Here is a 27,496-nt window from a genome sequence, read left to right on the forward strand (position 1 = left end):
TTCTCAGCCAAAATGTATGTAAGTAACAAGCTACCGTATCACTTAATCGCACAACTACAATGTGGGCCGTGAGAATAGCCAAACCACTTAGCCACCAATAAGATCATTGTAGGAACACTACAGGTAATTGGGAAAATTGTATCAGCCTTTCCATATAACCTTCATAAACCCCCGCAGACACGGCATTTATCTTTTAACATATTACACATTTTGAGGTTTTATTTGAACAATATGATTGGTGACTGAGGGGGTCATGATGGGAGTAGTAAGTGAGGTTTGAGGACGCTTAGTGATGTGTGGAGTAGCTGTGTCGTTGATTTGTTATGGTACATAACGTGTTTTTTGCTGAGGTTTATTTTAGCTTGATTGCACATGTGCAGTGTATTTAATTGGTTGTTGTATGGTCTAGTTTAATCAGGTGTAGATGAGGTCAGATGAAAGATTTGGTCTAAAATGTCCAGGCAAAATACATCCATTTTAGGTACTCTGACAAACTGTGCACTCACTGGGTAGCTTAAATGGAAGGGTTTTTAACATCTTAATGACCAATGGCATGCCAGGCAAATCATGGAAAAACATACAGTTAGGATCATTGAAGTGCCTCGCTTTCTTCACTCAGCTGGTTGCTGCAATGCCTTGATATTGAGGAACTCAGCAACGGGGTCCTGTGTGATTAGTCTCTGGATATGATGCACTTGCTGCTGTAAAGAGGCATTCAGCAACACTAGCTGAGCAAAGAAAGATAGAAAGACCCAAGGGGTTAATTTATCTCTAAAAACCCACAAGATGTTACTCTGGAACCCTAAACCAGATGGGTCAGAAATCAAAGTCGAAATAAAATAGTTTACACTTCTTTTACCCTTTCTTTCCATCCTTTACTTTTGTCTGGGAGATTATGTGTTGGGGAACATTGTCTCCCAATCTAACTTTTAAACCCAGCAGTTCCATGCTGCTAGCTCTAATTCTTTTTCTTAAATTCTGGGCACCCACAATGCATTATTAAAAAGCTGCCCTTGATTATTAATCTTGCTCCTAGATTTACAGAAACTTAGATACCTGGAAGGAATATATGTGTGGACAGATCCCTGATGAAATATATATGCAATTCAAGCATTTTATTTATTTCAAGCACACCTGATATGGAGTGAAGGTGTATAAGCTCTGCTAGAGTAAGACTGGGTATACTCTGCCCCCCCCCCCGAACATATGGAAACTAGTTCTAAGATTGTTTGGGATCTAATATTCCCCCTTATGAATAGAGAATACTACTTCTACATAGAAAACTTCTACACAAGTGTCCCTTGCAAGAACAGTTAAAATAAATAAACTGGCATTTAATATATGGTTTAGGGAGTAAGTTGAATTGCCCTGCTTTAAAGATGTCCCAAATAGGATGTAGGTGCAGGGTGACCAGATATCAATATTCCAAGTTGAAAGACTGAAATGCGCATGTCCCAAATGTGGCTTTGTAGCCCTCGAACAACCAGACAAACCTATGCATGGGTGGTATTACTGTATTTAGGAGATGTTATTGAATACATATTAGGGTGTTTTTTGACACTGACATATACCAGGAGCTGTATGTTCATACCTGAATGTACAATATGTTATGATGCCCAAATGTGGCCTTTTAGCCCCCAAACAACCCGACAAGCCTTTGAATGGGTGTTATCACTGTACTGATATTGGGGTGTTGTTACCAGGAGCTATACATTTATACCCAAAGTATAATGTGTGTGGACAATGGAAGACTGGAAGAACGTTGCCTGGTCTAATGAGTCTCAATTCCAGCTGCGACATTCAGATGGCAGGGTCAGACTTTGGCGTAAACAACATGAAAGCATGGATCCATCCTGCCTTGTATCAACGGTTCTTGCTGGTGGTGGCGGTGGGGGGGCATTTTCTTGGCACACTTTGGGCCCCTTAGCGCCAATTGAGCATTAAACGCGACAGCCTACCTGAGTATTGTTGCTGACCATGTCCATCCCTCTATGACCACAGTGTACCCATCTTCTGATGGTTTCTGGAACATGACAATGAGTTCACTGTACTCAAATGGCCTCCACAGTCACTGGATCTCACTCCAATAGAGCACCTTTGGGATGTGGTGGAACAGGAGATTCACATCATGGATGTGCAGCTGAGAAATCTGCAGCAACTGCGTGATGCCATCATGTCCATATGGACCAAAAACTCTGAGGAATGTTTCTAGCATATTGTAGAAAGCATGCCACGAAGAATGAAGGCAGTTCTAAAGGCAAAAGGGGGTCCAACTTGGTACTAGCAAGGTGTACCTATTAAAGTGGCCAGTGAGTGTATATATATATATATGTTAAAATACCAGCCATGGACAAGATTCCTATTTGGATCCCACAAACATAACATGCAGTGTCCCAAAAACATGACATGCCTGTGGGGCACTGATTTGCTTGAGGAATGTTTCTGAATGCAAACCTCAAGTTTCTCCGGCCCTTTTCACATACCCAAAGAAAAACATGACTAAATTATAATGTATATCTTGAAAGAAGCATTTTTGTCAACTACCACAATTGAATGTTGGTGTGGAAACATGCCGATAGCTGGACTTGTCTAATTTTCAAAAATATTGATTTATATGGGGTAAAAAATTTTTATTGGACCACTAAATTGTTTCAAATGAAACACAGGCCCCACAAAGAAAACTGTGAAAATCATAAGTTCGAAAAATCAAAAGTGCATGTTTTAATTTTGACCTCATATTTCAAAAACATGACATACCTTTGCTTGGGGGATGATGGTGAATGTTAATGTTTTAAAGTAAAATAGTTGCATAAAATGTCAACAGGTATTATCTTTACATTATGTTTTCTTTTTGTCCTTGACTTTCAGAGAATATTTCTTATTTTGGTATATCAAATGTATTTTTCTTTTGGTACTTGATAAATTAAATGCCCCAAAACTTGAATTTAGTGATCAAACCTGAGCTCATTATGTTTAATATCTCATCTTTTTCCACAATTATTTTTATTCCTCTATCAACGTAACTTAGTTATATTTTGCCATTATCGTCTCATACATTCTTAGCTGTTCAGAGCAAATACATCATGGCAAAATAACAGGAAGCAAAGTTTCCATACACAGAATAAAAACACCCTCCAAAGGCACAATGTACAAATATTGATTATAATAAAGGATATATATAATAAAATCATGAAAAAGCCTGGAAAGGTATGACAAAAATTTCTAGGTAAATAACAATGAAAAGATTAAAGAACAAAGTGCATTCATGTTTTAAAAAATAAACAGTACATTTGAAATGGGGCTGAATGTTAAATAATTGGTGAAGTTTATAATAAAATGGGAATGGTTCACTAAATGTCAAGTTAAAGTTGAACTGATATTATTCCCCATTCTAGTGCAATCAATTAAGGGTTGGAATAACAACCCATGGAATGAGGCCACCCCAAAAAATAATGCACCTGAAACCCTCCTAAAGAAGCAATTTTAAAAAACGTATTTACTCCACATGGCTGTGGATTTAAAAGTGGCTGCAGAATGCGCAGGAGTGTATAATGTATGTATGTGTGACATACTTGAGCTGAGTTTTGGAAGTAAATATACAATTTATTTTTTTATTCAAAAGAATTTATTTTCTTTTACCAGAAAGTATAAACAATTACAAGTTAAACAAATATGATACGTGTTACTATTTGTAAGTTTCTGATGTAAAATCTTAAACAAAGGCACAGTTTAGACATTTTATCAATACAGTTCAAGTGATATGAATTTCAAGATTTGCCACAAAAATAAGGTTTTTTTTTTCTTCACTACACTGATAGTTTGCAGCAGAGTTCTAGTTTCAACTCTATGACATCACCAATAAGCTTCTCCTACAGGAAGGGCGTAGCTTACTTAGTATAGTACATAGTTAAATAGATTTCTCTAAAATCTTCCCACCTATTAAATCATGCATTACCAAGTGCCAACTCTGTCCTCCTTTCTAGAGAAACCTACCAGTATTGGCATTCATAATGAATTTGAAAGTACAACTCTTCTGCCAGCTCTCTCTTTGGTGAATAGACCACAATGATGTGTTGCAGAAGATCAGAAATCATACATTTTTAGTACAAACGTACAGAATGCTTCAGGCTGAAAATGTCATAGTACAAACGCACATTAATGATGACTAAAATTAGTTTCATTCGGTTTGTGTGTGTGTGTGTGTATATATATATATATGAAAGTGTTACCCAAAAATACACATATATATCCCCACCAAGCATAGAGTTTCATGAAAAATTAGAAAATGGATTGGCTTATTTTACTGTATGAAAAAAATCCAGCTTTCAATAGAATTTAGAGCAATCTTATGAAGAGTTTGAGGAACATCTCTGTAGCAATAAGTTATGGCACGTATCACATACACGGACAGGTTTTGGGTATGATGGCAGTGAAAGTTCGTTGCTTGAACAGGTGTTGCAAAAGATGTCTCCACAGTTCCTGCAATGATGCTAGAACACAAATTAAATATATATATTAATATATTTTACATTGTTAGCCATAGTTTGTAAATTTATATTTAATTTGATTTTGTATATGTATATTACTGTACTATTCTACACTTGATATACATTTTCATGAACTAAAAGCAGGGCCCTGCAATACACTTGTTACTTCTCTTCTATCACAAATAATGTAGCACATAACAGATCAAATGACAGACTAAAATATCACCTTTGTCTTAAAAAGCCATAGTTGTCTTCTCTTGTTCAAAGTTAATTTTCATTTACTGTTTGAATTCCTCCCCCCCCCCCAAAAAAACCAGGTATGGTATCTATTGATATATACAGGGCCGGCCCAAGGCAAAATGCCGCCTGGGGCGAATTTAAAATGCCACCCCCCCCCCCCTTATCTACCCTTCCTCTCCCTCCGTCCCTGCCGCCCCCCCCCCATTATCTACCCTTCTCCCCCCCCCTTGTACTTACCTTTCAGCAGTCCTGCGGCGAGTCTCCCTGTTCGGTCTCGGTGCCGGCTTGTAATGCTGAGCGCCGGAAATCTTCCGGCACTCAGCATTACAAGCCGGCACCCAGACCGAACAGGGAGACTCGCCGCAGAGGAGAGAGAGAGAGAGGCGCCGAGCGGGTACTGACAGCTTGGTAAGCGAAAACCACTCGGTGCCCCTCTCTCTCTTTCGTTTAAAAAAAAAAAAAAAAAGGGCTTGCCGCCCCTTCAAAAGTGCCGCCTGGAGCGCTTGCCCCACTTGGCTCCATTGTCGGGCCGGCCCTGGATATATACACTTTATGTTCTGCAACTGCACAAGTGTCAGCGTTTGGCTTTACCTGCTGCTCCTACAGTCACAGACACTAATTTCAACTAGAAATAGATAGAGGTATAATGTAATAGGTTGTAACTTCTAAACCTTATCTACATTTCTTTAGAAACTGTAAAAATTAAGGTGACCTATCTATATTAAGTTGACATTTTCAATACGTATAAGGAAACTAAACTAATATTTTCACCACTTTGAATATAGCAAAAAACAAAGGCTCCAACCACATATGTAATATCTATATTATTAATTTTAGATCTACCCGAAAATGTATAATTCACAAAAAATTTTTTTTTTCTGTGGGCCTTTTCCCATTTGTGATATTTGTACAATAAATATACAGTATATTAATATTTGAAATAATTACTCCTGTAAAATGGAAATCTTGCAAAAGAAAGAACTATAAGTAGTGATGGGAACAAACGGGCCGGACAACCGTAGGAATTTAGGAGTAGAACAAAACAGCTCAGGTGACAGTTTGATATCTAAAACATATAGACCCATTAAAATTACAATTTAGGTAAAAAAAAAACCACATCAATTAAGTCACACAGGTTCAACGACGCTGTTGTACCAGAAGAAGACAAAATAACCCACACTGAATTTATTTCCAATCATTTCTCAAAAAGGAGATACTTGAGCTTCTCTAAAAACTTGCCCATTTGTTTTTGGACAAGTGCGTTTTTGTGCCGGATGTTACCATTTCATCCATTCGACCAAATAACAAATGAACGAATGCAACATTGGATGAAAGAAACAAAAACGTGCGCAGTACTTAAAATCTTCGTGCATTCGTTCCATCACCGCGGCTGCCATTTTAACTACACCAAGAGGAGCAGAATCTCTCCATCTCTGCGCTAAGAGGAGGGACATTGAGTGAGCTGATCTTTGTCCAATCACCTCACTCCTGTCGCATCATGCTGAGGGCTTGTTCAATGGCTGTGCTACATCTTTCAAAGAAAAAAAGCAGACCGCTTATTTTACTGTGACTGCTTTATGTGACACTGCTGTGCTGCATCTGAGCATTTTACAGAGTGAGATTCTTCTGCGTGAGACTTGGTGAACCTCATCCTGCCATTTCGCACTGTCTAAGACTCTCTAAAGTTTAGATTTATTTAAGATCATTAATTTAATTAACTTTTTTTTTTTTTTTTTTTTTTAAATAATTTAAGAACATTTAACCAGTCCTCTTCTATCTTTAGTTTCCATAGATGAACTAATGGGTTTTCGGAAAACAAAAAGCGCTGAACGAATTTCGTTAAATACGAAGATGGATGAATTTTGTCGGATATAAACCCCCCCCGAAAACGAACATGAACTTTGTACGGGCACCCAAGACCTTTTCTGCAGCTTCAAGTAAAAAATCCTTTCTTCAAGTTTCTTCTAGAAATTTGATGACAGAAACAGAATTCAAGGGACAAACTATTAGATTGTCTAACCCTGTGTAAGTAGGCACATTTGTTTCAAGTATACAGATGGTATTTGAATGAGTGATCCACAGCAAGTATTTAAACAATAATTGCTGATCTCTACCTATATTTCTAACAAAAATTGTCAAAATATTGAAATAAATGTGTAAAGAGACCTTAACGCTGTCTGGTAAATTTAGTATCAATGAACAACCTTCAAATATATTATGCTGAATGCATACAGCTGCTTGTGTACTTTGGTAGTGAGTGCTAAAATGTATACACCGTGAAATAAACATTTTACTGTATTTCAGGCAACAGAAGAGGGGGTGTATATTCCAAGGCCTCATAAAGGTCATTTTGTTGCTTAAGCTCCCAAGACATAGTAATGCTTAACTAAGGAGTTCTGTCAGCAAACGTTAAGCTAGCTTACCACTTGTCATGAGCACAATTCAATTTCTGCTTTGAAAATTCTAATCAATATAAAAATCATTACCTTTCTTCTGGAAATTGAGAATTCTTTATTGCATTGTTTGCACCCGGTTGCTTCGTCATCCTTTAGCCAGGTGTGTCCCTATAACAATGTTTTTTTCAAAAAAGTGACTTTTAGGAAAAGTATTTAGTTTATTATATATATATAAGCGAGAGAGAGAGAGAGAGAGAGAGCTTATATATAGTTTGCTATAAACTAGGTATCTACCAATATCTTAACTTGCCAACAATATCTTAACAATCTTCAGGTTTCCCCAAGTATGCTCCAGCCTCTCACGGGAAAAACATTTTCTAACACATAGCTTCAATAAGACAACCTGTGGGAAAAAATGTTGGATCATAGAGGAGCGGGATAGCAACCTTTAGGTCACGTAAGAGCTTTACTTTTATTGAGGGTGCCATGACGCCCTTTAGAATGTACGGTGAAAGCCTTCTGCTGCATAGGTGGGCAGACCGTCTCTGATCGCTGCTTCTGCTTGCTGATCATATGCATTGAGATCAGCAATGCAGGGGTATGGAACCCTGCTTGCTGATGAGTGTGATTAGCACAGGTGAAATCAGAGGGAGGAGAATGAGAAAAAGTTTCTCCCTCTTCCAAAAAAACATTAATTATAGGGAGCCCAGTGATGTCATAGTGTTACCTAACTTTTATCGGTGTTACAAAACAGATTCCTGGTGTCTTCAAATACCCTAGCGATGCTATACTGCTCTCTGATAACAGAGGGTAGCATTGTGTAGCCATTAGGATGCCATGGGGTATTCCACCCATGAAATATCCCATCTCTAACCACCTTTTACTCTGCCCTGAGTTGATTACTGTGCCTCCTAATCTTCTGACATAAACCCAATTGTCTGGACTGTCACATCAAATTCAGCACAATTAGCATGTCCTCCCTTCTTGTCACTACAGTTATGGTGGACTGCAGCCCTGATCATGCTCCCCCGACATCGCTTCAACAAAAGTGTTAACAGATTTCCTCCAATGTCCACTTATTTCCTGTAATGTTAACGGTTATGATCCATCATTCCCATCAGGATGCATTTTTATACATTTTATAAATCACAAACCATGAAAATATTAAAATTAATTGTGAAAGCTGAGCTCCCATCATTCATGATAAAAGAAAGCTAATTTCTAAATGAGAAAGTGAGAGAGCAGGATAGAGAAGCAGTTTTCTAATCAGTAAAAAACATTACATGGGGTTTTAATGTATTCAGTACTGTGGCTGACCCTCCCAAAAGCCAGTGTGACTACATAAACACATTACTGACACAATTGTTTTATTTTCCCAAACATTCACAAAACTGCAATGACTTTCAATATATTTATACCATACCTTGAGTGCTTTATTTACTTCTTTGATATCTTCCATCTTTAATTTTGACCTGTATAAAAGCAGAGGGGAAAGGGGAAAGGTACATCACATTACCCTCCACATCACAGCCAACATCTGACTTTGTTTATCCCAGTATTTATATATAATTTTACTACACCGTGACCAAAATGCGTATGTTGCAACATTTAAATGGACAAAGTGGCCGAAGAGGAATGGCACCTTTTAGCCTGGGGTTAAATACAACCAATTGGCCCACTCTTGGATTAGTGGTAAGGTCCACACCACCCCAGCTTTATTTGCGCTACATCCCTGCCTGTTAATGGCAAATTACAGCCTGGTCCTTGAAAACTGGGACCAAATTCGCAACCACGCTCAAACTGAGCTCCATTACATTCAACAGGGATGTAAATGCCCGAAAAGACGGATCCTCATAGGATTCTCCTGATTGCCTTGCATGGGAACCCTAACAGCTGAAGTTCCCCTGTGCTAATAAGAGTTCCCTTGGGATCGCTATATATTGTGCATGGCTCTCATTAAGTCATTAAAAAAGTAAAATATATGTAAACAAAAAATGTACAAAGTTGTAAAAAAGCCATAAAATACACCTAAAAAAGTTGCATCTATCCCTATAAAAACTATGCAGAGTAAAGTAATTTGGGTTGGGGGAAATTAAATGTAGATGATACTACTGAACATAATGTTATTTTTACTGCAGTTGCCTATTTTCTGGGCAAGAATTGCAAAACAAAATTGAAAAACATAAGTGAAACCAGAAACAACTACAGTTTTCGCCAACTGGAAGAGATTAGTGATAATATTACTGCCTGAAAAGTGCCAGGATGACCATAGTAAATTGCCCTGGGTTGTTTTCTTTTTAGAAACGTATAGTTTTATATCTTTGAACACTATTTGAGTTAGAGTGCCACCATACTAAATTTAAAAACCAAACAAACCTGTAGTTAGAAAAAGGTGATGCACAACTTGTAATAGTTGCCCAATATCAGGCAAAATAGGTGGAAATCCTAGGCATTAAGGGGGCTTCCAAACCAGGGCAAGTTGGTGAATAGATTGAGTAGTATTTTGCAATTAGCTCTTGCTGTAAAATTTCGGGTATAATTGTGGCATTGAAGGGCTTAACTCTGCACAATCACTTTTTTATGGAGCAATCATGCAACATAAACCAAATTTGCATTATAGAAGATTTTACGGTACATTGTTATACATTTTATTCATACAGAATAATGTCTCATATTTTATAAATAGTGTCAGAAAGCCCTACTTATGCTGTAAAATTTATAATCTGTGTAGGTACAATTATTGAGAAAGAGGGACATTATGGTTAAACTGAGATGTTGTAAAAATATGTAAATTCCTCCTGTGTTCCTGTGTTATAAAAAAGCCCCGGCCCTTAATGGGTTAAAAAACTGACTCTCCTCTATTGGCTGTCTTTTTAACCATACTATCCATGTAAGAATCACTCACTGTGCACTTAAACATAAAATCACACAAACATTTGGTGATATGTTACTCTGTGGACAAGACGTTTGTAAAATGCCTGCTCTTCCATTTAAATGTTTCTAGACCATGGAAATATAATTCAGAATTATATAAAGTCTTCCTTTTTAAAAAGTTGGTCACCTCTTGTCTAGACAGCTGGAACACTTGGGCTTAAAGTGCTAAATTAGTTTACAATAAAAGTACATGAAATACATTTGTTTGTTTCGTAATCTGCACCACTGAGATCTGCACTTTAGAAATAACAGAAATGTCAGGATAATAAAGTGACAAAGTGTCACAGCCCTGAAGTGATGTATCAGTGGAAAACAGTGGTGGGCTGAAGGACAAGATGAAATGCAGCCAAAATATTATGAATAGTATAGCTGTTCAATCGTAGGAGGAAAAAAATATTTGCCAAAGCATGAAATAAACAGATACTAATGATAAAAAATAAAAGAAACAACCAAGTGGCCCAAAAACCTTCATATATTATCTTATTATACATTTATACGATTTCCACGGTCATCTCCATGCGTTTTGTTTCTATTCACCCCTTTCCTTCTAGATTATAAAATTGCAAGCCGGGCCCTCCTTACCGAATGTTTCTGTTTGTCTAGTTTTGTCAATGTATATACTGTAAGAAGCTGCCTAAATTGTTGGAGCTATAAAATTAAAAGATATCTTTATAAACTGTAATATATATATATATATATATATATATATATATATATATATATATTTTTAACAGAGCACCTTTTTCATAGAATACCGTATTTGCTCGATTATGAGACGAGGTTTTTTCCAGAGCAAATGCTCTGAAAAATACCCCTCGTCTTATAATCGAGGTCGTCTTCTAATCAGACCTCATTCTGCTGGGGCCGTGCTGCTTACCATGCTTTGGTCGCGAGCAGCGTCTGTGCCACTAGCAGCAGGAGAACAGGAAGCTAGCACAGTCCTCTGGGGGCGGGGCCAGAGAAGTTGCTCGCACAGCCGGGCCCCTGCGGAAGTCTGTGAGTGGGAGATCTGCAGTTCAGGTAAGGGGAGGGTTTTTGAGTATGTGTGATTAATGGAATGAATGAGTATTTAAATGTTTGTGAATGAGTGTGTGTGATAGCATGGATGTGTAAGGGGGGTGGTGGTGGTAGCATGGCATAGGGAGGCTGTAATCACACTACTATCATCCTCAGGTTCCAGCATGTACTGGCTGCCTTGGCTTGATAGGAGTGTGATTGCTGTTAGCAGTTATATATATATATATATATATATATATATATATACCTCCAGAAATGCATTTTAAGCCCCTATATGCCACTCAGCCCCATGATATGCCTTTTAACCCCCTATATACCCACGTTAATAGTCAAGAAGGCTGCAATTCCTGATATTCTGGCACTAGCCAGGCCCAGAGCCTGCAGCACAGCATCCCAGGCAGGCGCTTTAGTCTTTCTCTTCCACAGAGCTGGAGTATGCATCCTTCAGCTGCACCCAAAGACAGCCCCAAAACTACTAGTGCTGGCAACCAGGACAAGTAAAGAAGAGTTACAACGGTGGTCCAACCCCCTGCTGGCCAACCTAACAAATGTCAAGAGGCCCTGGGAAGTCTACTGTGTTGAGAGCTGTAATATTTTTGGGAAGCTGGAAGCTCATGTAAGGAAATATGGGATGCCCATGGATGTATGTAAGCAGCACAACTAATGAAATCTAAACCCCTGGCCCATTCTATGATATATGAAGTATAGAACCACTAACAGTCTGTATCTGTTACCTCCTCCGTCGGGCTGCCGGCAGGGACGCCGAGACGCAGCCCGCGCAGTTGGCTCCCTGCTCATGCCATCACGGTGAGCTGCCGCCGGGTCCGTTCTCCTGCGAGACGCGCGTCCCCGGCGATTTCGAGGGATAATTCCGGGGCGCGCGCCTCTACGTCTTATGAATATTCATGTCGCTCTTAAAGCGACATTTATTCTTTTTTCCTCCTCCCCCTAATTAGGAGGGTAGGAGGATCCATATTGTTGGAGGGATATTTAAACCCTCATTTGGCACTACACCATTGCCTGTGTTAGTGCCTTTTTGCCTTTCACTAGCGTTTGAATCCTGATTAAGCTTTCTGGTATTGACTCCTGCTTGAACCTGACCTCCGTTATATTGCTGCCTGCCCTGACCTTTGCTTGTGACCCCCACTACTCTTTTGCCTGATCCCTCAGATACCGTTATTATTATTTATTTATTTTTTGTTCCTGAGTTCCACCTTTCATTATTCTTGGTGGTGTACGATCTGTCTCCTGTGCCTGGTGGCAGTACTTCCTCTCTCCTCCAGAGGGCGCTGATTCTGCAGCGCGGATCCAGAACCTGTACCCCGGTTGTGACAGTATCAATATGTTCTCAAGTTAAACAGACTTAGTTTGGTTTAACCAGCTACCTTAAGCAAGGTGACTATGTACTACTAACATACAGACAATTGTTAGAACAGCACAGCATGGATTCCCTCTAACCTCATTAGTTCGACACCAACCTTTGGGGTATAAGGAGACTATTATTAATGCCTACAACCCATAACACCATCAAGACCATCGTCCTGCAAAGTTACACTGGTTCATCAAACCACCGAGGACAACACAACTTACCACCACCGCCACCACCAAGTACATTAGCAGACCTAGAGGGCTATTAACTTGCCTTGGAACTACTGCCTGACTTAGGGACAACCGCACTCTGGAGACCTATTGTCCCTAGCACATAAAGCACCTAACTGGTCTCCTCATAGGAAGGTGCACAAAGTATTGTTTGACGTTTACCATTTTCTGGCCAAGTAAATCCTAAACATTAGACACCATAATAGAACCTGAGACATATGTCAGTGGGTAGGAAAAGGGGAATGTTGTCCATTGCGCCCCTCTATAACCTCTGCCCTTAGTAACAGAACAGTTCCAGCAAATAGCAGTGGACATAATAGAGTCCCTTGCCAAAGCCAGCCAAACTTGTAAATGGCATATTCTCATGGTAGTAGATTTAACTACTTGAACCCCGGAGGCTGCTGCACTGTCCACCGTAACCATTGAGAGTCTGGTATATGTTCTTCATAACCGTCCTCTTCCAAGCCCATTAAAACCACCTTCGAAATGTGTGAGCACTTTAATGAGACACTGAAGCAAATAATCAGGGGTCACCACCTGCAGTTCATTACCTATGTTCTGTGTGTCTATAGGGAAGTACCTCAAGGATCCACACCTTTATCCCTATTTATTTTATTATATGGGCATCACGTTTAAGGCCCCTTAATACTGGGAGGGACAAATCTACAGAGACTTTGGCATTTACTTATGTAATTTAGACAAAAAATTAGGATTTCATGGTGCTGGCACACTAAAGTCCACCCAAGCCATGGAGTTTTCTTCTCCCTATACCTACCTACCTACAACAAACGTCACTTTGCATACGAGGGTGTCTATGAGGTTGTAGAAGAAATGGTGGGATGCAACAGATGTCCTTGTCATGGGTGTTGTTCGGAGGATTTGTTATCTGAATGCTTTTAAACTATACCGGAAGCACAAAGATGCTATAGCTGCCACTTGATCCCCAGGACTAAATGTGTCCAAAAAATAAGATATCATAGAGAACAAAATCTCAATGTACCATTTTTCATAAATTTTAAGCAATTTTGCAAGTTGTCGTATATATATGTGGCCACAATGCTGTTATATATTTTTTTTCTATGACCGTATCAACCGTATAAGATGTGCTCATTTCTTTTAGTGTAATGAGAACAAAATAGCTGTTTTTTCATGTCAAGCTCTATGAATGCATCTATTAAGAATATATATAGATGGCTTACTGGCTTAGATGCAAGCCCATTTCTTGCAGAGCCTGCTCCTGTTCATCGCAAAGCTTATGCAATTGATTCTTCTCAAGCTGCAACTTCTCAAAATCCTGCAATAGCAAAAATTGAAAACTATTAAGCAATGGGAAATAAAACAGAAGCTTATTTAAACTATAAAGAGAAAATCTGAAAACATTATTATTTTACTTATTAGTTATTTGGAGAACTCTTTCTAAGCTTGGGTCAGGGTCAGTGTGGGTAAGATCTTGAGTAAGTAGAATGAGCTCCCGGGGATTTCCTACACCTAGTATCTCAAAGCAACAAGACCTGTATCCCCTTTCACTGACATTGTGGGCAACTGCCTTATCTCAAGAGAGGAAAGGTGGTTGTTTCAATACAAAACACACTTGCTACCGGTAAAGAAATTGGCACCTACCTCAGAAGGTTTTGTAATACATGGAATACTGTGTACAGTACTGGGCACCAGTGTACAAGAAAGATATAGTGGAGCTGGAGAGGGTTCAAAGACGGGCAACCAGAGTAATAAGGGGAATGGGAGGACTACAGTACCCAGAAAGATTATCAGAATTAGGGTTATTTAGTTTGGAAAAAAGACGGTTTAGGGGGGGACTTAATAACTATGTATAAATATATAAGGGGACAGTACAGAGATCACTCCCAGGACCTATTTATACCCAGGACTGTATCTATAACAAGGGGACATCCTCTACGGTTGGAGGAAAGAAGGTTTCTACACCAGCACAGACGGGGGTTCTTTACAGTAAGAGCGGTGAGATTATGGAACTCTCTGCCAGAGGAAGTGGTGATGGTAAACTCAATAAAAGAGTTCAAAAGGAGCCTGGACGTGTTTCTTGAAAGCAATAATATTACAAGTTATGGATATTAGATTAATAGGGACAGAACGTTGATCCAGGGATTTATTCTGATTGCCATATTTGGAGTCGGGAAGGAATTTTCCCCCTGGTATGGGGCAATTGGCATCTGCTTCATAAAGGTTTTTTTGCCTTCCTCTGGATCAACACAGTAGGGACACAATATGTATATAGGTTGAACTTGATGGACTTTGGTCTTTTTTCAACCTTATGAACTATGTTACTATGTAATGTGATCAAGCAGCCCTAACAATTCAAAAACCGATGCGGTTTGTAGTAAGACTGAAGTCCCCAACACACTTATTCCGACTGCATTTCCACAATCTTTGCACCCCTGAAACGCTTCACAATTTAATGTTTTTGTCACGATTAGGGTTGTTTCCATATGTCACAGGATGCAATGTTAATGATATGGTAATAAGCCCTGTCTTTAAAAGTTTACGTTTTAAACAAAGGAAACCGAGACAATTGAATTTCGGACGATCTTGGCACCATACTTTACTCTCATAATTACTTTGAGTATCTAACATTCTTCTGGCAAATTGCAATTTTATGGCAGTCATATAACTTTAAGAAAGTTAAGATTTTTCTTTCCACTTAATTTTTCCACGGAATCTGGATTGAGAACCAGTTGGACCACAGCAACAAGTGGTGGTAAATATGGTTTTATTATCTGAAAAGAGGTTAATTTTGTCTGCTTCAATATAGAAGAATATATTCTATAGTATATGACATTATTGCATACGACGGCTTGTGAGACTGCACTTATAACCCGTAATGACAATGATGTAAAAGGTATTTTTACCTGTAACTGAAGTTTGACATTATTTGCATCTATTACAAATTTTACTAATACTCTTTAGACATTATTAACTAAATTTGCATTGTTGTATTAGTAACACTGATACACACTCATATTGATCTTTTTGTTACCGCTCTCATTATTACTTTTTGGGTTTCATTTTGGTTGCTGAGTGGATTGGAAATTAAATGGTTGGATATTAACAAATGCAGTTTATATAAGGTGATATAATTTGATAAAGCTGAAATGTTTATGCAATGTGCTTGTTCAACTGTTGCATTTTGTATGTGTTAGACTCATAAGACAATGATTCATAACTGATAACTAAGCAATAATACACTGTATTTTTGACTTGATTCATTTGACATGTTTAGATATATTTTTTTTGGTTTTATCATCTTCAGCACTGCACGGGTCATATAGAGATTTTGTAGATTGTGTTTACAATAAATAATATCTTGATTAACTATCGTGATGGTATAATATCTCATTTTGAATTATACATTTTGGGGCGATCTGAAAGAATTTAGGACCAGAGATTAAATATAGGGTATCTCTTTATATTAATATAGTGGATGTGGTCCTACAAGAATTAATAGCATCAGCATTTTGTGTATGTGAAAGAATATTGCTTTTGCCTATTTTATCTCATTAATATCCCTAACATTACCCTCTACAATGCCTTTCCTTACACTCGATATTACGGCAAGTGGTCAAGTCCAACCAAGGTCTAAATCAGGTAAAGACCAATGCTGATAAAAAGTTAAAGGTTTTCCTTCAAAAGCTATATCTGTCCAACAATATCTGCACAAATCCCGAAGATGTATTTATTTTTCCTTTTTTAAGAACAATTTCTTGGTTTTTGTCAAAGGTAGTTTAGCGTAAACTTCAGTCAGCTGAAAAATCACCTTGTCCTTGGTCAGATATTTCAACAGCAAATTCAAGTCTTAAGGTGACATTGTAGTCATGATTATTTGGTTTATTCTTGCAATACCTCTGGTAAAAATCTTCTTAGATCATTTGAATGGCACTAAAGTTCACAAAGTAGGAAAAACCAAAAGAAATAGAGTCCCAACACCATGGACTGACAAAAAAGTCTTTAAAATGTTTAAGTACTTTAGGAAGATAATCCATGTCAGAAGGATTACCCAGCCGTGGCTATGGAACTCTGGCCTGGCTACCACGCAGACTATTCCTGGGGAAGTTTCCGACGCTGACGCTCAGGGTCCCGAAGTCGGATCACGCCACTTTTTGGAGCAGAACATCTTCGGGCCCCGAGCTCTCCATTGGTACCCCTGGATTGACCCCGCTCCCTCAGGATCACCCTGAAATAGTGCCTCTTTGTCCGGTGGGCATTGCTAGCCACAAAACTGTATGGAGGCGCCGGGCTGTCTGGTAGTTAATGGGATTAAACCCCTAATCCTATCATGTTTGGTGTATAAATCTCTGTGCTGTCCTCATGTTATATTTTACCCCTACACTAATTCTCATCTAGTGCTTGGGGGAATATGAAGGGTTAATCCCTTGAGCAATAAAGCTTTCAGTGCAAGGAAGATCTCTACGGCGGAGCTACCGAGTCCGAGTCTCAATCACAAAGACATTAAGGTGGGAGAGATTGATAATAGAGACCTGGAGCTCAAAATGATACAGGTACACATGACCAAGGCAAAGGAGGAGAGGTCTCTGTTAAATCGCCTACAATTGTTTTCGGATTGGAAGAGGTTAGTGAAAGCCATAGCTAGATTCAAATGTTGTGCAAAGTGTGTAAAAGGTCTGAAAGAAAGATCCAATAAATCAACAATGCTTGAAGAAAGAAAGGATGCTGAGCAATTCATAATTCGCATAGTTCATGAAGAAGTGTTCAGTGATAAAAAAAAAGTCTCTAAAACAAGGGAAATAAGTTAATTCAAACCAGTTGCACACGTTGTATAAACAAAGTCCGTTTGTTGATGACCATGATATCCTAAGGGTGGAAACAAGATTGACAAAGGCAGCTCTCCATCCCCACGTCAAACACCCAAAGGGGCATCCCGTATTTCGTCTACTCATAAAGCACTTCCACATCATCAACGTTGTAGAATGACCATCAATGAAATCCTCTCCAACGGCATTTGTATCCTAGGATGTAGTAGTGAAGTATAATCTCTTATTTACAAGTGCATTAGATGTAGGAAGTTAAGAAAATGCAGCAGTTAAAAATAAATCCACCATCATTGCACCACCACCTGGAGAGTTTGCAAGAGAAGATCTCTATCTTCAGAAGAGACGGAAGAGAGTTCAGTTCTTGGCAAACAAGTGGAGGAAGGAATATCTGTTGAACTTACAACAGAGAATTAAATGGAACAAAAGCAGACGAAACGCCACACCGTACGACATTGTTCTACTCCAAGACGACTTTGCACCACGAAATCAGTGGAAGCTAGCCAAAGTGGTAGAGGTCTTCCCGAGAACTGACGGCATGGTCGGAAAACTGAAACTTCTTGTTAGTGACACAACAATAGATAACAATGGTGCATGCACTAATAATCTAGAAAGACCCATACACAAAACAGTATTGTTACTTGAAGCTGATTAAGGGAAGTAAGAGTAATTTGACGGTATTTGGTTAATGTATAGGAAATGCTTATCCTCTAAATGTTTTATAGTTTCATGCTAAGTTATTTGTAATAACTTCAGCTCCATTAAGAATGTTGTGATGGTGGGAGTGTGTTTGCATTTACAACGTTTTCTGTGTTTAAAATGTTCTCTGAGAATCATAAGCCATCTGATTAAGAATCTCTTAGCTCACAAGCGGGAAAGAGTGGTATGGAGATTTATTTCTGTCTAATTATGAGTTTCAAGCCATGTGGTTTTGATGTAATTAACTATAGGTCCGATGATTTGTCTTTGATATTCATCTTCTTTATTTAGTTCTACGGTGTTGATGTAGATGTCTGTGTTGGAACCTCATATGTGTATTAAACATATGTGAGAAAAGAACCTCAGCCTTCTCCTTGTCACTAAGGGCCGCAAAATCTTATATGACAAAATTGGTGCACTTACCTTCTTTAATTTTGATAATTGTTGCAGTTCGCTTTGAAGAGAAGAAGACATACTTTTCTCTTTCTGAAGTTCTTCTTGAAGGTTATAGTGTTTCTCTCTTTCAGACTTCAAATCTAGTTCTAAAACTGAGCTGTTCGGGTACAACAAATACATTTTTTGGAATGTTAAGCTAAAAAACTAAATGCTTTCTTAATTCAATTTTTACAGTTTAAACTACTGTTTTATACTCATACTTCAACTCCTTAGTAATTTGCCTTTCAAATTAACTCATAACCAAGGCCAAAATTTCCATTGATAAGGGCATTAATGTGACATTCCAGTACTTCGTATGAAACCTGGTTTCAAGAAAGATCCCAAATGGTTCTCCAGGCAGAAATGTTTACAAATTGAAATACTAATAATTGGAAGAAAAAAAAAGGAAAAAACGTTAAACTAAAAATAAAAGTTCCCAAACACCTTGTACCGCTCCTACTAGAAATACAAATTTAAAAAAAAAACCTTTCCATGTCATCAACCCAAAAGTTTAAAAATAACATAAGACAACAATTTGCTCCCTCATAAAATGAATATAGTTACATCTATGCATACAGAGTATTATTCTACTCTGGGGACGTTAGTAAATCTTTGTCATTTATAGGAAAGAAAATTGAATTGGGATTGTGAGTGATCAGTTAAGCAAGGTTCTACCAACTAATTTATTGTGAGAAAATCTGTCCAGCATTTTGAAAGAAATATCTGATCCCTACAGCTTTACAGTTGCCCCTCTCCCGTATAAACATTCTCACTCTTACCATCGTGCTCTAACTTGCTCAAGTTCTTGCTGAAAGGATTCAGTCTTGACTGCAAATTCCATCTTCATCTTATTATACTTATCTTCAGATGATTGTCTAGCCTTTTCAGCTTTCTGCATTCTTAAAGTAAATAACATCATATACTGATAATTTGTTTTTGGCAAAAAAAAGAAATATGCAGAGATGTTTCTCTGTGGCATCTGGGAATACTGATGTCAGGGTAGCAAGATATAAAAGTTATCTATAAGCACTGTAGGTATGCTTTAAAGTGTGATCTAAGATGCAATCACATACACAATGAAGTCTATCTGGTTGCATGAACACTATGGGCTCTGTTGGCCCATTCATGCTCACCTGCACTATACTAGGCAGCCATATTTGTAGTTTTTTACCATTCTGAGGCAGAGACAAAGACTGGAAACGTCAAGGTAAGTCTCAATTTCACCTATACATTTAATGGTAAAATGTTTATCACAAATGTATAGATCAAATTGTATGCTTTATAAAGTGATACATGCCAGAGGGGCTGGACAACACTACTGTTCTGTTAATTTCCATGATTTTTTTGCCACTTCTCATCAATCTGGTTTTGCATTGGTTTGATTTTCCAATTAAACCCCACAGGCAGACTGTGAGAACAGAAAGGCGCTTATTTCAAGTCCATCAGTTCCCCCTGCCCTTCTTTTTTATGTAACTAAAAGCACTGTACTCTAGCAGAGCTCAGCGATTTGCTTTTACGGCATGCTAAGAGGTGAGGGGAAGTGAGCAGGAGGAAGGGAGGGGGTAGAAGCACTCACACACAGGCACCTGACAAATCGGTAAATTAGCGATTTCCCTGTTTTTTCAAATATCATGCACTTGTCTCTTGCATGCATTCTTAGTTATTTATTTTTTTGGCGTGCAGCTCACAAGCGCTTCATTGAACAGACCCTATTGTGATAACTTTACTTAGAAAACGGTCCTATTGTCACACCTTTCTTCCATTTGCTTTGCAGCAGATGTCATCTGATCAGATACGGCTTGGAGAGATGTTACAACTTCATTTTTCTTACACAAAGCAGTTTCTGCATCCTGTAAACGCAAAACGGGCGTATTACATACATACAATTATCTCAGATTTGAAACACCAATCAGAAATGATACTCAATAATTAGCGATCAGTCTTGGCCATCGTCTCAAAAGATTTTATTTTATTTCAGTAAAGAATTGGGTTGCACTGCTAAATGCAGACTACAGTAGTTGTAGGATAAAGGGATGAAAAGGGCTAAGGGAACATACAGGAGTTAAAAACAAGAGGGGTAGGGAAAACAGTTATTCTACACAGACTGGAATTGGCAGCTCAGAGCGTAGGCAATATAGATTAGCATATGGTAACTGCTGTCCTAACCTTAGTCATGCACTGATTCCAGTTAGTCTACATTGCAAATCTATTTTGGGAGATTAACACTAATTATTCCAAATACCGTAAATTATCCACTCTGTCTATCCGAGATCCAGGTGGTGGAGTTATGTACTGCTTCCATTTAACAGGAATATCTTTACACAAAATGGTCTATTCACTAAAGAGGGAGTTGGCAGGAAATTTTGCATCCTCAGACATACTTAAAAAGTCTGTCAATTACTATGCTAAACTCCCAAAGTACTTGGGGAAAAATACGAAGAGAGGTAAATACTTTTGCAAGGCACTGTAGCTATTTTGCTACTCTTGGAATGACTAAACAGCACACCCGAGGATCGCAGACCTTCTCATAGCTTTTGTCACAGACAATAAGGACTAAGGTTGTGAACATATGAACTCCTTACCTGGACTTTTTGGCACATCTGTAGATTAATGGCTTTTACATCATCCAGCTGTTGTCGCAGAACTACTAGAGTATCTTGTTTTTCGTGGATATCTTTCTCCAGCAGTTTCATTGCTATTTCCATTTCAGCTTTCATTCCAACCTGCAGTTCCAGTTCTTTTTCCATTTCCTTAAGGAAAAATGTAAAAACATTAACACACGTGTTACATATTATTTATAAATGTTTGCATCATTATTAGAATAGTGACAGGAGTTTCTTACTCCTGAAATCCATTTATCACCCTGTTCAGTTTTCAGGCCACACTCAATATAAACTGTGCATACAAAGAATGGCTTGAAATAAGGAATGAATGACTGGTGGGAGGGATAGAAATGACCCGAATAAATAGATCGCTCTGGACTGGACAGATGTCTCAATAAAATAAACACTAAACATAGTCCTTTCTGTTACAAGTCCTACTGAAAGGGGATTTGTGCTAAATAGGTACTCAGTTAATTACTGGATAAGCAATCTATGCTTTAAAACATAAAATGATGAAAAGGTTTTTGATAAAGTAGCATGGCCCTATCTTTTCCTTTGGTTAGCCGTACAGCAATTTGGGCAATTAAGTTGCCAAGCTTTTGTAACCGTGAATAACTTAAATTCATCTGTTTAATTTAGAAAAGGGGATAAGGCAGGGTTATTGCCTCACCCCCTTGTTATTTTACATAGGGCCATCACGTTGCCACATTATATTGGAATAAGGATGGGTAGTACGGAGAAGAGTGGATGACATACTGCTCTTCCTAGGCGAAGCAGGTGTGCCTGTCCATTTAACCTTGGACCTTTTGGCCCAATCTGATTTGCTAACTGGTTTTAAGATTAATCTGGGAAGAATAAAAAATAGATATGATAGAATTTGGTAATTGCCAAAGCAGCACTGTACAAAGCTGGCCTTTCAAGTGGGCCCATGGGACCATAAAACATTTGCAGATCTCATTCCCTACAGATCCCATGAATTTTATGACTAAATATCTTCCCATCACAAAAAGTACTAAAATTTATTGGGAGAATAAGCATATTCCTACATTTCCGATACAAACCAAACCTGTTACCAGCCTTGCTTACCCCCTAATGTTTAGCCAAGACAGACAAGCAATTCTCCAATTGTATACGACGAGGGGAAAAAAGTGTATGCAAATTTGCCAAGGATTGAATATAAAAATAGAAACACTGACCTTATTTGCTACAATTAAGCATTCACCTCTTAACTGGTGAGCTAATCCTCTGCTTATATCCACAGGTCCAGCCTGGACATACACATGTAAATGTCTGTTTAAAAACTTCAAATATTCTTTATACTTATACAATATCAATGTTAGCACTTTTCCTCCCATCATGGGTTTATCCAGTGGCAATTTAAAGGTCTCACAGTTGTAGGGGATTTGATTGACTATCATACAAGGGTGATAAATACATATTTCCAGATGTGAAGGATACATCTGCCTCCTTTTGGGCCTCCTTTTACTGCACAAACAAGGCATCCTCTACACCATGTCAAAGAAGCTCTAAAACACACCTCCGATCCAGTTTCGGTGATTGGGCTTCAGGTTTGCTAATTCCTAACTCCAATTAGATTTTGTTGAAGTGATAAGAACAGCAAGTTACATACTTTTTCCAACCCACACTAAGGATGTTTGAATGATGTATTCAATATAGACAAAAACAATAAATTGTGTGTTATGAGTTAAAACACAATGTGTTTGTTAATAATAGTAACTTAGATGAAGATCATATCGTACTTTAGGATAAAAGTATAAATAAATACTGGTAATTACAAAGGGTTTACTTACTTTTTCACTGTATATTTTCAGTTTGACCAGTACTGACTATTTTTCGTGGTGTGGGCAGAGCTAGCAGGTGTGTATGACATGGTAGTCAGATGACACCTGGTACACCAAAACCAAGTAGGCAGAAGCCTTCTTGGTGATTCAGAAATATCAGCCACATGCAGAAGTACTAGCGGACATCTCGGTCCTTGTAGTGGTCCAGAAGATAGTGAGGGGGGAAAAAAAAGGGTAGATCTAACTCTTGCAGCAGAAGTGGGTCTTACTTCTACCTGTACCCAAGTGGAAATGGACATGGTGATGAACAGCATCATTGAGGACGGTGACCTTAAAGGACCTTGGGTCAATTTTAGTAGCATCATGTTATTCAGGCAGCACATCTATGGATGGATGTTAACATATTTTGACTTGATCAGCAAATAGAGTATTTGTTTTTGTTTTTCCTATATATTCCTTAGAGTGCAGTCTAAGTTAGAGTGCAGACATTTGGTTACCAATTTAAAGAGTTGAGAATGATTAAGGAAGACAAACTGAGAAGTTCTGTAATTTACAAACATTAATAAATTATAATACTTTCAAAACTGTTCATACAAACCATTCGATTTTGCTTTTCAACTTTAAGTTGCTTCCAAACCTCATTATACAACTCGTTCAACCCTTGCCGTGACTGTTTATATGTTTCCAACTCAACTTTTGCATCTTGTTTATTCACCTGTGAAGAACAAAAAGAAAATGAGTGGATGTTGGAATTTACAGGATCATGTTACCATATTGGTAACACTCTCATGTTAGTTAATACGTTACTCAATGCAGCAACATATTTTCACCCTCTGCTGTACAACTGGAAGGCAGTTCGCTCTCTTGGGTAATCTGCCTGTCCGGTGTGCCGCCGCTGAATGGGACAGTTACATTATGAATGAATGTGCCCAGTAAGCACAACCTCCACAGACATCATTAAAAGGGGATGTTCTACTTTTATAAATTAATCTAAGATAAGACATTAAATCTCAGCACTCCACAGTGAGGACGGCAGCCATCTGTATTGATTTCTGAAGTGGTAAAAATAGCACGTTCCAAAAACGTTTTTTTAGGCATATAGTTAGGTGTATAATTACAATTTTGCACAGTACTGTAAGTTTAAAAATACTTTATCTTAAGGAACTGTTGTGCATACATCAAAACATGAGGAATATATAGAACGTGACATCCTCTGTACCCTGTGGTACACTATTTCCAAAGACAGTTCTACATTGTACTGAAAGATCACACCGAAAAGTATAATTTAGATTTGTGTGCTCATGATAGCATCTATACTATGTATTGTAAGCAATCTGAGTAATATATGAAACAATTTTTTCATGATAACCTGTATTTTGGAATATGCTTGTTTAATGAGTACCATAAGACTATACATGTTAAAATACAATTTAATGGACATTAATAGCACATTGTTCACCTTACCTCTACACTTTTTTCACTTTTTTCCAGTATTTGTGCAGTCTCTTTTAACAAGTGATCATGTTCCTCTTGTAGTGAAACAAGTCGATCCTTTGCAGCAATAAGCTTTCAAAACAAAGTACAGAAACAAATTACAAAAGTACATTAACTGCAACAATAAAATATTTATGCATGTACACTTTGCATGTCTTGGCAGCCATGAGCCTTGGCGGAGCATAAAGCTGAGAAATATGAGGTTGTCTTTCATGGGTATTCAGGACATTCCTGCTCAATGAGAACCTCCATTATAAAAGGATGTATGTACTCTCTGAGACAAAGTTAAACATGTCAGTGACAATTCTTAATATGAAAGATGGCTTAACTCTTCCCCAATCTCATAACAATATAGGGTCCTGGCTACTGGTGAGGTCACATGATTTGGAGTTGGGGTGGGGCGACACAGCAGTTCTGCTAGTGCAGACCTGGGCAAAGCACGGCCCGCGGGCCACATCCGGCCCGCTGAATAGCTCGGACCGGCCCGCAAAGAGTGTCCTGGTGACTCACCAATGAGTCCGGTGTCCCCCCCCGCCCCGGTCACTTACCTTAAACTCCTGTGTTGGAAGCGTTTGTCTCGGGTGCCGGCGCTTTACGCTGGGCGCCGGCATATGACGTCAGACGCCGGCGATCAGCAGTGAAGCGCCGGCACCCGAGACAAACGCCTCACGCTTCCAACACAGGAGTTTAAGGTAAGTGACCGGGGCGGGGGGGGAGATCCTGAGAAGGGGGGGTTAGGGAGTTAGAGGGGAGATACTGAGAAGGGGGGGTTAGGGAGTTAGAGGGGAGATACTGAGAAGGGGGGTTAGGGAGGGAGGTCTTACTGTGTGTGTCTTACTGTGTTTGTGTGTGTGTGTCTTACTGTGTGTGTGTGTATCTTACTGTGTCTGTGTGTGTCTCACTGTGTCTGTGTGTGTCTTACTGTGTCTGTGTGTGTCTTACTGTGTCTGTGTGTGTCTCACTGTGTCTGTGTGTCTCACTGTGTCTGTGTGTGTCTTACTGTGTCTGTGTGTGTCTCACTGTGTCTGTGTGTCTTACTGTGTCTGTGTGTGTCTTACTGTGTCTGTGTGTGTCTTACTGTGTCTGTGTGTGTCTCACTGTGTCTGTGTGTGTCTTACTGTGTCTGTGTGTGTCTTACTGTGTCTGTGTGTGTCTCACTGTGTCTGTGTGTGTCTCACTGTGTCTGTGTGTGTCTCACTGTGTCTGTGTGTGTCTTACTGTGTCTGTGTGTGTCTTACTGCGTGTGTCTTACTGTGTTCATAGCTTATTCAGTTATTGTAATAAATATTTTAGCCCATTTTTTAGCTCAAAATATTTTTTCCTTTTTTTTCTCCTCTAAAATCTAGGTGCGTCTTATCAGCAGGTGCGTCTTATAGAGCGAAAAATACGGTATGCACTCCGAAGCCTTGTTCATTTTGTTCACTTCTGTGCTGTGCTAATAGTTATTCAGGCCTTACTTATTCAAGCACCTCTACCAAGGACGTAGGCTTGAATAACTTTATTAAACAGCACATAAGTTAACAAAATGGACAAGGCTTCGGAGTTTGTAGTTTGTAGAGGTCTGGCCCTCTAAAACCATTCCAATTTCTCATGTGGCCCCATGGGAAAATTAATTGCCCACCCCTGTGCTAGTGTGTCATAGAACTGAGGGTTCGAGACAAACACAGCATAGGTAAACATAGCAGTAGTGCTGCAACTAACGATTATTTTAATAATCGATTAGTTGGCCGATTATTTTTTCGATTAATCGGATAAAAAAAAAATGCAATTTTTTTTAATTTAAAATCATGTAATAAAAAACGTACAATTTACACTTTCATCTCTTTATTGCAATGGCCTCTCACTATTCACCTTCTTATTTTACTGACATAATAATAAAAGCTACAAGAACCCAAACACAGTGTTTCTCAAACTAGGTTTTAATACAAAGTTATTAGTAAATATTAATTCATATGTAAACTATTTTTCATATTTAATAAAAACTGAGAAAAAAGCCTTGTTTATATTTTCTTCTATTTACCAAACTGCCCCCAGTTATGCACATCTGACCCCCAGCTTGCCACTCTGCCCCATATATGCCTTATACCTCTTATATGCCAGAGATTCCACTGTGCCCCTGATATGCCACTGTGCTCCCGATATGCCTTATACTCCTTATATGCCAGTGATATGCAACTGAGCCCCCTGATATACCTTTTAACCCCAGATATGTCTTATGCCCCCCTGATATGCCTTATAACTTGCAATATGCCACTCGCCCTCATTTATGCCTTATACCTCCCTATATGCCACTGTGCACCCTGATATGCCACTCCGCTCCCCATAAATGCCCTGCACCACCCTGAAATTCTCCCTGATTCACCACTCTGCCTCCCCCAGATACGCCACTCTGAAATTCATTATACCCCCCATGCACCACTCTAACTCACCCAGATATGCCATTCTGCCTCCCTGAAATTCATTATACCCCCCATACACCACTATAACTCACCCATACACCACTCGGCCTCCTCCCCCCCTCCCATACACCACTTGGCCTCCTCCCCCCTCCCATACACCACTCGGCCTCCTCCCCCCTCCCATACACCACTCGGCCTCCTCCCCCTCCCATACACCACTCTGGCTCCTCCCCCTCCCATACACCACTCGGCCTCCTCCCCCCTCCCATACACCACTCGGCCTCCTCCCCCTCCCATACTCCACTCGGCCTCCTCCCCCCTCCCATACACCACTCTGCCTCCTCCCCCCTCCCATACACCACTCTGCCTCCTCCCCCCTCCCATACACCACTCTGCCTCCTCCCCCCTCCCATACACCACTCTGCCTCCTCCCCCTCCCATACACCACTCTGGCTCCTCCCCCCTCCCATACACCACTCTGGCTCCTCCCCCTCCCATACTCCACTCTGCCTCCTCCCCCCTCCCATACTTCACTCTGCCTCCTCCCCCCTCCCATACTCCACTCTGCCTCCTGTCAGCAACGGAGGTTCAC

General features: G+C 39.2%; 1 protein-coding gene across 1 annotated transcript in view; it reads right to left on the reverse strand.

The window, feature by feature from the left end:
- Positions 1-4,346: 4,346 nt before the first annotated feature.
- Positions 4,347-27,496, reverse strand: part of LOC149297869 (RUN and FYVE domain-containing protein 1-like) — a 44,125-nt gene continuing 20,975 nt past the window's right edge. Inside the window, exons 8-17 of the mRNA XM_089488029.1 lie at positions 24,476-24,577; positions 23,610-23,726; positions 21,189-21,356; positions 20,359-20,456; positions 19,386-19,505; positions 18,595-18,724; positions 13,873-13,967; positions 8,547-8,595; positions 7,214-7,291; positions 4,347-4,490 (exon numbers count right to left, since the gene is read on the reverse strand). Of these exons, the coding sequence (XP_089344155.1) occupies positions 4,347-4,490; positions 7,214-7,291; positions 8,547-8,595; positions 13,873-13,967; positions 18,595-18,724; positions 19,386-19,505; positions 20,359-20,456; positions 21,189-21,356; positions 23,610-23,726; positions 24,476-24,577 (1,101 nt within the window). The remainder of the gene's footprint in view (positions 4,491-7,213; positions 7,292-8,546; positions 8,596-13,872; positions 13,968-18,594; positions 18,725-19,385; positions 19,506-20,358; positions 20,457-21,188; positions 21,357-23,609; positions 23,727-24,475; positions 24,578-27,496) is intronic.

The sequence above is a fragment of the Sceloporus occidentalis genome, unplaced genomic scaffold (assembly GCF_023333645.1).
Source record: "Sceloporus occidentalis isolate IW3139 unplaced genomic scaffold, rSceOcc1.0.p SCAF_36, whole genome shotgun sequence".
NCBI lineage: Eukaryota > Metazoa > Chordata > Lepidosauria > Squamata > Phrynosomatidae > Sceloporus > Sceloporus occidentalis.